This window comes from Lolium perenne, chromosome 4, assembly GCF_019359855.2.
Source record: "Lolium perenne isolate Kyuss_39 chromosome 4, Kyuss_2.0, whole genome shotgun sequence".
Lineage (NCBI taxonomy): Eukaryota > Viridiplantae > Streptophyta > Magnoliopsida > Poales > Poaceae > Lolium > Lolium perenne.
In genome coordinates, this window is record NC_067247.2 from 277,358,378 (window position 1) to 277,370,722 (window position 12,345).

A 12,345-nucleotide genomic window follows, 5' to 3' on the forward strand; every position below is an offset into this window, starting at 1 on the left:
GCTGGTTCCCGTTGGTTGTGTCTGCTGTCCCGTAGGAGATGAAGTGTCAAACCAGTTCCTACCAGTAGCTTTTGCTCGTTTACTGGTACTAGTTTTTGGCAAAGACGATGCATTTCTTGCTTGAAGAGTAGTGGGAGCTGAAGGTGCTGCACGCTTCACATTAGAAGCTGCTGGTTGCTGATGGACAGGAGGAACCAATGTCTCCTGCTGCACATTAGAACTTGCTTTACGAGCAGTAGGAGCCGAAGGTCGTGCGTGCTTCACATTGGGAGCTGATGCTTGCTGCTGGGCATGAGGAACCGATGTATCCTGCTGAGCATTAGAACTTGATGTAGGTTACTGTCCACTACGATCTGCTGTTTGCTGATGTGCATTAGGTCTAGGTGTAGGTTGCGGGGCATTACGACTAGCTGTATGCTGATGTGCATTAGCTCTAGGTGTATGTTGCGGGGCATTAGGATCTGTTGTATGCTGATGCGCAGAAGTAGGTACTGTTGGATGTGCTGCATTTGTAGATGTATTGCTTTTAGCCCTTTTCCTCCGTACTTTCTTCAATTGCACAAACTCAGCCTTCATCTCCCTAATGTGTCTGCGAGCAATAGCTTCTGCTTGTTCAGTCTCACTGCCCAGTTTAGCAACCTGTACAAATGATGTACATAAATTTGCATAACGCAACTTCTGTCGCGACTGTTCCGGCATCAACTCATCCAACGCAGGACCAGTAGGCATTGTGACACTTTCAACTGCAAGTTGAGTCCACCTCCTTGTGATGTACCTCTCTGGTATCCTATCAATGCCTATGTGTGTGAACACCTTTAAGACGTGACAGCAAAGCAAACCGTCGCGCTGAAACTTGCAGCAGTCACAGTTGTAGCTATTTTCACCACTTGCATTTACCATGTAGCTTCTTTCCCCGTATGGGTAGCACCTCTCACTGTTAGGAACCAAGTAGTACATGTTTGGTGCAAGAACCTGCACATTGTACCTACCAATGAGTTCAAACTCAACTTTGAATCTGTGGTAGATATCCCTTGTATAAACTGAAAGCGCATGCTTCTCAATCGGGAAAGTTGTTTGTGGCACTACCTCAAGCTGTTCTGTCCTGTAGTCATTGTTCCCCTCAACTCCTAAAATTTTCCGCTGAATTTTCTCATATTGCTTCACAAAATGCTTAATTGAGTTGTGAGGATGAATATACCGCTTCAGCACAGCGTTGAAGCCCTCACTTCTCTGAGTTGACTGCAAGAAGGGGAAGAAGCGATCTTTGAAGTAACATGGAACCCATGTGTGGGCATTTTTCTTTAACCAAGCAAATGTTTCATTTCCTGCCAATTCCCACTTCAGAACCATTTCTTGCCAACGGGCTTCAAACTCTTCTACAGTCCAACTCTCATCAACACATGAGTTGAATTCTTCAGCCAAACCTGGACGCCTTCCTAAGAAAGAACCAAGTTTCTCATTAGCTTTCTTCATTATATGCCAGCGACAGTTTCGATGCCAGGTTTCTGGGAAAATAGCTTGTATCGCAGACCTCATAGCCCAGTCCTGATCTATGATTATGTTCGACGGTTGCGTGCCATGCATTGCTTTAAGGAAAGTGCGGAAAAGCCACTCAAAACTTTCTTGTTTCTCATCTCGAATCAAACCACAACCCAGCATGTATGACTGTCCATGTCTGTTTATCCCGACGAAGGGGGCAAAAGGCATGCTGAAGCGATTTGTCAAGAAGGTTGTGTCAAAAGACACGCAATCATGATAGGATTCTTCATAAGCTTTCCTCGCAACACTGTCGACCCAGAATATGTGTTCAACTCTGCTCTCATCGTCCAACGAGAAATCATAGAAGAAATCTGGGTCTTTCTGCTTCAAGTCCTTGAAATAGTCAAGTGTCTCACTTATGTCATATTCCTTGTTCTCACTCCTGAATTCTGACCTCAAGTTTGATATCGTTTTAGGGCCATATGGGACAAAAGCATCTTCACCATAAAATTCAGACATAATCTCCATCATGCGCCCTGCCATTTTTTTTGCAAATGAAAAATAAAGCAAAATGTCAGTTAACCTATGATACATGTAACAAACCTTTCTTAATAGCAATAGAAAATCTACTTTTGTGTTTTAGGCAATACATACTGTTTCTACATCTGCCATGCAACTAATTCTACACTCTTATTTTTTCAGGTCACTTTTTTCAAAAATAGATTCATAAAATGGAAGGCAGACATTTTGCAACCACTGGTAAGGTATGTTTTTGCAAACTCATATTTTATCCAAGGTAGTATCCCAGTGCAGGCTTACTTGCTACATTTTTTATCTACCATACCTACCTTTTTTGCTCCATTAGCATGCTTTAACTAGCAAAACTCATATAAACCAAACCCAATTTTTTGTTAATCCAAGTTTGTTTATTCGGTAGTGCAACTTAAGTGTGTTTGCTAATCCAAGTTGGTTGGCTAAGGAACACAATTTAGGCCAGAAAAAACTAAGTTGGCTCCTAGTTGCTTCATGAACAAGCTTAAGTTGCCTAAGAAAACAACACATAACTTGTTTTCTCTACTGGTTTCAGTAACCAACTTAACCATGTTTTTTGAAAACCAACTTAATGATGATGTTAACAGAGAAGCAACTAATATGCATTAAGCAACCAACTTAGCCATGCTGGTCAAACAACTAAATGGAAATCATTATACAACTTAATGTGAAATACAAACTTTGTTGACTTCCACTCCACGACTAAGTTAATCCATCTTGTGCATGTTTGAGTTGCATTTTACCCTAACTTTGCTTTCAAGAACAAGCTTAAGTTGTATAGGAAAAACAACCCATAACTTGTTCTGTCTACTGGTTAAGTTTTGTTGGAACACTTAAGGTGCATTTCTACTACTGCAAAATAATTCTTCCAAAATGGTGACCACTTTTAGAAACATGAAAAAACAATGGGAAAGAAAAATGGTTTGGTTTATGGTCAAACCTGTTTGCAAATTGCAATTGTGTAGACATCTTAGGAACTCTCTCCCATCTAGTGGAATACCCTTGTGTGATCTCAAGTATTTTGTGAGGGATGGCTTGTCAACCATGGCGTGGTTATGCTCTGCAATAAAATAGGTCACCTCCCACTTGTTGTTTATTAGCTTCACAAACATTCTAGCATGACAACTTGTCTGCTTGATAGTTTCTCTCTTGCGCTTAACCGCTAATCTACTAGAACTTCTTTTTGATGCTCCAGCTTCGTCATCTTCATCATGTCCTTCTGAATTTTCTTCATCCATCTGTACTGGGCTCACTTCTTCAATAATGTTCATCCTTTCCCTCTGCAACTCATCATCTGTTTTAGGTTTGCGGAATTTGTTGCATACAAACTGCTGCTTCTCCAGTGTGCCTGTATGTCTGTTCCTTTGGGATGTGTGAGACTTAACTGTGAAACCCAATTTCGCTGCATAAGCATTATAATGTACTCTTGCTGCTTCGACAGTATCAAACCGCATACCAAGAAATGGTTCTGTTGGGGTGGAAAGAACTTCATGCATGCCAGCTATGTCATCTTCACCATCTTCAAACTCTGGATAAGTGGTAGATTCTGTAGGCATTGTAGTAGTCGGGATGCTGTTGTTCCCAACATTGCGTGAATCTGTATTGTTATGCGGGCCTCTACCGCTGTGGTCATTTGAACCACCACCAACTTCATGGTCGCTGCCTATCGGGTCTGGAGATTCTTCAACCATCTCCGCTGGTGGAGCTTGAGTGCAAAAAGGAGGATCCATGTCAATGTCATCAACCTCTGTTGGACTTGCATTCAGATCGAATCCTGACATCTGTTAACATGAAAAAGCTCGTTACTTTTTTTGTTATTTGTTGCACTGATCCATAATAAGTTTGTACCAAGCCAACTAAACGAACAACTATTTCAAACCTAGCATGTTTGGTTTTCTCATATTAGGTTGGCCCTAATCATGTTTTCATATAAGAAAGCGGCTTATATACAAAAACCAGGAACTACCTAAAATATACTGATTTCATCGTTTAAGTTTCCTTTTTAATTTGTTTAATTTCTAAACTGAAAAATTCATTTTGTAACTATGCAGGTTTTAATCAAAATGCTCAAGTAGTACAAAAGAGGCATCAGCATATCAATGATAGAAAAGGGAAAACATTTTGCGGCTGAATCGCTACGCCTTTTATGTTTCGTATAAAACAAGAACACATATAGTTGCTTTTATGTGGACTGTTGTTTCCAAATCACCACTACTAGTTTGCAGATTTATATTTTCCCTGACCAAAGAACTGGTGTTTTTCCAAACCTTTTGTCATTCTTTTTCCTGCAAACCGTACTATCTACTATGATGTCTTCTTTTTTTGGTCTTTTACTATGATGTTACTATGCAAATGAAAACTATGGTTATATCTGTGCCACAGGTATGGTTTTCTCTCTCACATTACTTGTGCCACAGTTCATCTATTTTTAAATTCAAACCTAGTTTGGGGTTCAAAGTATCCCAGAATGTTGCATTTGTAGTTTGAAATCAGCCTAGACATATAATGGAAAAAGAAAACTAGGTTTCATCTGCAAGTGCTCATGAAAAAACCATAGTTTGTTGGGTAGAACAGAAACCAACTTTGTTGATTTTGTTTTCCAAGCCATATTTTCTACAGAATTTCATGAAAGCATAGATCTTACTGTATAGAACAGAACCGCACAAATTTTGTAGGGCAGGAAAAAGGAACAAAGATTTTGCATGTTGATTTTCTGTTGCAAGACACATATGTGCTGATGGAAAAGTTAGGCCTTTTTGTACAGAAGAGAAAAACACAGATCTGTACGGAAAAAAAACCAAATATGTATGTTGATTTTCTGTTAAGCATGTATCTGTAGCTGTTCATCCTGATGAAAAGTTAGGCCTTTTTGTATAGAAGAGAAACCACATAGATCTGGGGGAAGGGGGGAAGAGGAGAGGGGTTGGTACAGATCTGGATGGTTCAGACCAACCAAGTTCATGCTGCTGAAAAAATAGTCAAGGAGAATAGGGTTTACCTTCTGCTGGGTGGGGGAAAGAAGGTGTTTTTAGCTGTTGTGTAGTTGCACTGAGCTATTTTGGATCCATGGGAGTTCTCTGTAGGATATCTGGAGGAGGAGGAAGGAGATCTGGAGGAGGAAGAAGGAGAAAGGCAGGAGGAGCAAGAGATGAGTTCTTGGACAGCAAAAGAAGGAGATCTGGTCGGTTTGTATGGTGGTTTTTGTCTGTACAACAATTGGAGGCTGGCACAGATATAGCATTGGTCCTCCTTCCCTTTTTGACATCTTTTTTGACTAGCTGTCCCGTCCTTTCTGTTTTTGTCTGGCTAACGACTGGTGGGAAGAGGGAAAGAAATCGGATGCTGGCCCGGACCAAACAGCACTCGAGTGCTGGGCCGGACCAACCAGCACTCGGATGCTGGCCCGGACCAACCAGCACTCGGATGCTGGCTAGCCACGTCCTTTTTTATTTTTATTTTTTGAGTACAACCTGCTAGGCATTTTATCGATTCAAGACAATGTTTACAGGTCACAGTGATCGATAGGGACGCTGTCAAACTTCATGCAATAAAAACTGCCTAGCTAAGTTGTGGGCTTCAAAATTTAAAGTTCTACCTTCATGCACTATAGAACACTTGTAGGAGTTATACACCGTGCCGCAATGTCCTTCAAGATCGAGTTGTATTTTGCCATGGACGCTTTAGTTATGTCTGTAACCACATTCTGACAGTCTAGAGAATTTTTAATCCCGTTTAGAGAAAGATTTTCAGTTTAAAAAATGCCCTACGCGGCAAAGCCTCAAGACGCTCAGAGCATCTTGACCGGCGAGCCCAATAGCGCGCGCACTCCTGATATATGATAGTTGGTGCCAAAATTAGGCTCACATCAGCACGCCCAATAAAGCGTCGACGTGGTTTCTAGCTGAATAGAATCACCAACAACCCCGTGTCGGCTCCTTCGCGCGAGGTGTGAATCGGGGGGGTGCCGGCAGCCGTCAAAGTAGGAAAACGCCTGCGGGGCCCTTCTACCAGCCACACGTGCGTGTTTCACCCATATTCCAGCCCTGCTCCTCCAAACCCTTCCGGATCGCCATCGCCTCTCCCATGCTCGCCTTCACCCCGCCTATCCAGAAGCCACCAGCCATCGAAACCGCTGGTGCCTGGGCGACTCACTGGCAGTAGGAGGATGTCGCCACGGTCGTCCATCCGTCTCACCCACAAGGTGTTCGGCGGATTGCCGCGATGGAAAGCGATGACGAGATGTTGGCGCAGTTGTTCATGGACGAGGAGAACACTGCCGCCGTCCGGCGGCACCAGCAGCAGCTGACGCTGGCGAGCTGTTGCGGTCGAAACCCACCGGCGAGCAGCGACGGGCAACACAGTAGAGCCGGGAACAACTTAGGGCTGCGGCTGGCCCTGGTCCCTCCGAGCGACGGCCCGCAAAGCCTCTGGTACACACGTCCGATGCTGATGCAAGGGCGTGCCACCTGACCTATACCTGGTCAGGAAGGTGATGGAGATGCCTCGCTTAGTTTCCTGCATGGCATACACGTAAACATTAAATACGAGCCTCGATCGGCTCTCAGGTTATCCTGTGAATCGGCTCAAGGAGCCGATCCACCCATGATTCGTACGAGGTGCACGAATATATGGTGGTCCTGCTTGATCAAAATAAAGCTAATGCGATCTACGACGATTTAGGGTTTTCACCGCATAATCGGATCATCCTACTCACGATTGGGCCTCGCGGCCACGCACGGTGATCGTAAGCCGATCCTAGATAGGGCCTAAAAACCAACACGAGGTTGATCCCTGGAACATCATGTCTAGGACTAGCAAACGACACCCTACGTGCCGCTGGATCCTCCAACCCTTTGTAAGGCCTAACTATTGCAGATATTAAACTAATCCTTGAAGAACAAGGAGCAACTGTAACGGATCGGATCTACTAAATAATGATCAAGCGGGGTGCCGCCCCTACACCTAAGATAGGTGTAAGGGCGGCTAGATATGCAAGGGTTGCACTACGATAGCATGTTATACGAAGGACTATGCTAACCCTAACACATCTATGATAACTACGTTGCTCGCCATCAAAAAGGCTTCAGTACGAGCAACGCATGAACAACATGAAGCTTATGCTGCCTAGATCGCAAGATGCGATCTAGGCAGCATGATGCTTACCGGTAGAAACCCTCGAGACGAAGGAGTTGGCGATGCGCCGAGATTGATTTGTTGGTTGAACGTTGGTTGTTGTTTATTCCATAAACCCTAGATACATATTTATAGTCCAGGGGACTTTCTAATTTAGGCGTGCACCTAACCGTGCACGGGTGAAACTCGAACTAACCGACACGTATCCTAATATGTTACAGATACACGGGCCAACTAGCCCACACTTTGCATATAAAGGCCGATTCACATATTTCTTCCATGTATATTCTTCAAATCCATCTTGATCGCGGCCCACCTCTAACTCGGTCAAATTCTGGTGATAACATATGCCCCCCTGGTTTTGGAATTGGTAATTCAAAAATCACTCTGCTTTTCCTTCGTTGGGTCTGTCGTGGCAGAACCGTTGCAGTATCCCTCATCATGATGCCTTGCCTTCTCAACTTCTCCGCGTGACCTGGTAGTTTTTTTTTTATTTTTAGGCACTACTTCCTCGGAAACTGCTGTGGCATTGAATTTCCACTATATCCCCTTTTATTTAACCGCTCCGCACAGTTTATTTCCGCATCTTCTTCGCATTAGCACTCCAAAAGCCCTCCTGCGCCACCATGTCTTCTTCCTCCTCTGCTTCATCGGATCTTTCCACCTAGTCCTCTTCCTCTCGCGAGCCGACGCCGGGGCCGAACCCGGCGGAGGTCCACGCAGCCAATACCTGCCGCGCCATTGAGGCCGGGGAGGAGCCTAGCCATGACTTCTCCATCTGGTCGGAGGACGACAAGTCCCTGACCGACGGGGAAAGCGACCTCCGCTTCCTCGCCGACGGGGAAACGGAGGAGGAGAGCGATGACGATCGCTTCTCCTGCGACTTCACCTCTCCCGAGGAGGAGGAGGAGGAAGAGGAGGAGGAGGAGGAAGACGACACCTCCTCCGACGAGCCGCCGGCCAAGCGGTTCTGCCCCTGGCCGGGGAACCTCAGCGACTTCGACAGCGACGACGACGATGCTGACGAGGAGGACGAGGACAATGAGGGCCTGGTCGGCGGCCATTGGAGCAGCGACGACGAGCCCGCCGGGAGTAGCGCCGACAGCGGCGACGACGGCGACGAGGAGGGCAGCGACGGCCCGTAGATAGGACCTTTAGTATAGGACCAGTAGTAGTAGATGGGGCAATGTATCCCCTAGTACTTCCTTTTGAGAGCAATCAGCTCTTTATGTAAGAAATCTTGTTTATCAATGGAGAACTTCTCCCAATTCGATTTTGCCGATTTCCTTTGAGCTTAATTTAGCCGATTTCCTCTCATACTGATCCTGCCGATTTGTTCCCTTAGCCAATGCGTAATGAGCCGATAACCATGCATCGGTCCTTCAAAATTCACCCTTCAATTCTTCAACTGATGATTTTTGAGATCTGGTAGACCATGTAGAGTCTTCAGGAAAGCCTTTGAATTCTTCCAACCAAACCTAATGGCCTTCTTAAAACACTCATCATTTTGTGAAGAATGTTGCGACGAAAAATCAGCCGATGGTCCCCCAATCGGCTCCCGAACAGAGCATCCACCAGGCCTGCTGCCCCCCGAGCCTTACTCGAGGCGAGAATGTCAGTGAGGATGCACCAAAGCCGATCACCTTTCTTCCTTCGAAAGCCGATATGAAAATCCTCGACAAGAAAGTTCAGGAACCCGAATCGGCTCAAGGCAGCTGAAGAAGCAAAAGGTCCCACAGCTGAACTGGATTTGGCGGAGAAACTTGGTGAAGATCCGGTAGACCTTGTATAATTGCACTAGAGTTGATGGCTGCGCATCGGCTTCGTTTCTTAGTTCTAAAGTCGATGCCCTTGCATCGGCTGTAACAAAATTTTTTTTTACTGGCCGATTTTTCCTATCGGCCCCAATATTTTACTGCACACATGTTTACACATGTTTATCTGCGCATGTTCATCTGACTATATGCCCCCCGAGCCGAATCTGCCAGGTGACTGCAGGTATCGGCTTTGTGGCTAGCCAAAGCATTGAATTTTGTACGTCGGCTCCGGTAAGACCAATGTTGATTTTCCCTGACTCATCAGCCGACGTAAAACCGCTGCCCAGTAGATCGATGTTGAACACAAGCAGACCATGTGGTGAGGATAATTTTGGCCGATTGCTGGGATCGGCCTCCGTATTGATTGAAGCACTCAATGAAGGTTCTGTAATGTTCCTTCATAGATCATTGGGGGGCCGATCCCAAGGATCGGCCTCGCCACGTTTGCTCATTGTTTTGCTCTTGCTACATGGTTAGGCCAGTGGATAGAACCAGCTTAACCCTTCCCTTCGTCACGTCGATGCGCTCGCAGTCGTCCAAATCGATACCTGAGAGTGGCTCTTGGCCTGCTGCCTCCCAAGCGTTCATGCCAGCCGTTGAAATTTCGGCTGAGTCATCGGCCTGGACGACCTCTACCTCATCTCCATCCCACTGTATTATGCATTGGTGCATCATGGAGGGAATGCAACAGTTGGCGTGGATCCAATCTCTCCCTAGCAGAACAGCATAGGTGCTCTTGCTATCGACGATGAAGAACGTCGTAGGGATAGTTTTCCTTCCTACGGTCAGATCCACGTTCAAAACACCTTGTGCGTCAGACGCTTGGCCGTTGAAATCGCTCAATGTCACGTTGGTCTTGATTAGATCTGAGCTAGAGCGTCCCAACCGACGTAGCATAGTGTATGGCATAATGTTGACTGCCGCTCCGGTGACCACCAGCATCTTATTGACAGGCCTCCCATCGATATAACCTCGCAAGTACAGGGCCTTCAGATGTCTATAGCTTCTTTCTCGTGGCTTCTCAAAGATAACCGGCCGTGGGCACGATCAAGTTGTGCCACAGGTGCCTCGTCTAATCCTGGAGCACTGAACTCCGAAGGAAGGATGAACACCATGTTTGTGCCAGCCGATGTTTCATCATCGGCTTTCCTTTGCTTGGGGCGCCACTCCATTTTCCGTGGACGATCTTCTTCATCCAGGGTCCGCTGAACTTTCGCAGCCAGATCAGGTCGTGCCTTCCTTAGCGTATGCAAGTATAACCTTTCGGCTTCCTCCAGGCCGCGCAATCGCTGAACCCTGCGCTTTTGTGAACGGCTGAGTCCATCAGGGCACCACCTTGGCCGGTGGTACCTGTCTTCTTCTTCTTCTCCCTCGTCTTCTGAATCCTCGAGATCTTCCAGCCGAGGGGACTCAGCGCGTTTGCTTTGTGGTGGGAGAGGCCCTAAGCGCTTGAACACGGACACGTTGGCTGCCTCCTTCTTCTTCTGGTTGCATTCTGGGCAATTGCCGATTGTGGGCAATCGGCTCATTCCTGAATCCCAGCAGTGTCTGAAGAAGGGGCAGTCCCAGTGCCTATCGTTGTCGTCTTGCTCCCTTGATTTTCCTTTGGCACGGCGCTCGTGCTCCTCCTCATCGCGATCGTGCCGACGATGTCTTCTGGCTTCTCTAGCCAGACGATCTCTTTCATCATCATCGCTGGATCGTCGGCGTTGGTCATACTGACTCACATACTTGTTGAGGAGGTGATCAGAGAGGGGTCGCTGATATCTTATATTCTTCACTTCTCCCTCTGTGACGTAGCGCTTGCCATCATGGCGGAGCCGATCGCGTGGAGCGGCCTCCTCTGTGTCCTTGCTACGAGAGCAGCTGCCCTCGTCTCCATCCTTGCCAGAGTGGTGCCCAGGTCCTACCATGTTGATGCTAAACGAGGATCCTGGCTGGCAACCTTCAGGGTAAGTGCATTCCACCATGTTAACGGCGGGGAAGGGTTGGGTGTCGACCTTCATGGCGTACTGGTTGAAAATCAGACGTCCTTGTTCTATCGCCATTTGGATCTGCTGACGCCACACCCTGCAGTCGTTGGTGGCATGGGAGAGCGAGTTATGCCATTTGCAGTATGGCTTCCCGTTCAGCTCCTGTACCGTGGGGAATTTGAGACCTTCAGGTATCTTCAACTGCTTCTCCTTGAGTAGGAGGTCGAAAATTTGCTCAGTTTTGGTCACGTCAAAATCAAACCCCCTGGGCGGGCCTGGTGGCTTTACCCATTTGCAGGACACGGGGGTTGCCCCCCGAGTCCATTCAGCCACTGCTACCTCTTGATCTCCCGCAAAACTTCGTCTTCCTCTGCCTCGACCAGGACTACTGCACGCTTGAATTTGTCCTGGTACAGGTCCGGGTGGCGCTGTTCATATGCCGACAGTTTCTGAACCATGTGCGCCAGTGAGGGGTAGTCTGCTTGGGAGGCCATGTCCTTGAGCGGCGCTGCAAGGCCCGCCACTGCCAACTCGACTGCTTCCTTTTCAGTCACACGAACCGAATAACATCGGTTCCTAAGATTCCTGAAGCGCTGGATGTATTCTGTCACAGTTTCTCCACGCTTCTGACGTATCTGTGCTAGATCGGCAAGGCCAGACTCGGAAGCCTCTGAGTGGTACTGCGTACGGAACTGTTCTTCCAACTGCTTCCAAGTCCGGATCGAGTCTGGTGGCAACGAGGTGTACCACCCGAAAGCCGATCCCGTGAGGGACTGTGAGAAGAACCTCACGCGTAGTGGATCCGACACTGAGGCCGTTCCTAACTGTGCCAAATATCGGCTCACATGCTCGATGGAGCTGGAACCATCTGATCCACTGAATTTGGAGAAATCAGGGAGCCGATATTTGGGTGGTAACGGGATCATCTCGTACTCATCGGGGTACGGCTTGGAATAGCCGATCGCCCTCCTTTTCGGTACCATGCCGAACTGGTCTCTCAGTATGGTACTGATCTGATCCGCTGTGCTGGCTGCAGGAGTTGAACTCTGAAGATTCGCCGGGGTGGCGTACTTAGCCAGCCATGCTTGCTTTTCCAGCTCTGAGCCAACTGCAGGAGCTGAGCTCTGGAGGTTCGTCGGGGTGGCGTACTTAGTTAGCCACGTCTGCTTCTCAAGATCTGTCGCTGACGTTCCTCCTGTTTTCCCAGAAGTCCCTGATGTTGTGGCCTGGTTTGTGAGCGCCCAGTTACCGCAATCTGGCACATACGTGCACATGTACCCGTGAGGGATCTCCTTAGGCGCCTCATGCAAGAACTGGCAGTCACTAGGGTCACCACCGATCTTGTAGACGACGAATGCCGGTGAAGTCGGCACTTCTGGTGCTGCCAACGC

The 12,345-nt window shown here is 47.3% G+C and overlaps 1 protein-coding gene across 1 annotated transcript; it reads right to left on the reverse strand.

The window, feature by feature from the left end:
• Positions 1-336: 336 nt before the first annotated feature.
• Positions 337-3,812, reverse strand: LOC127347649 (protein FAR1-RELATED SEQUENCE 5-like). The gene is made up of 2 exons (XM_051373817.1): positions 3,032-3,812; positions 337-2,015 (listed from the first exon to the last, which is right to left on the reverse strand). The coding sequence occupies exons 1-2, from the start codon at positions 3,810-3,812 to the stop codon at positions 337-339; spliced, it is 2,460 nt and encodes an 819-aa protein (XP_051229777.1).
• Positions 3,813-12,345: the final 8,533 nt, after the last annotated feature.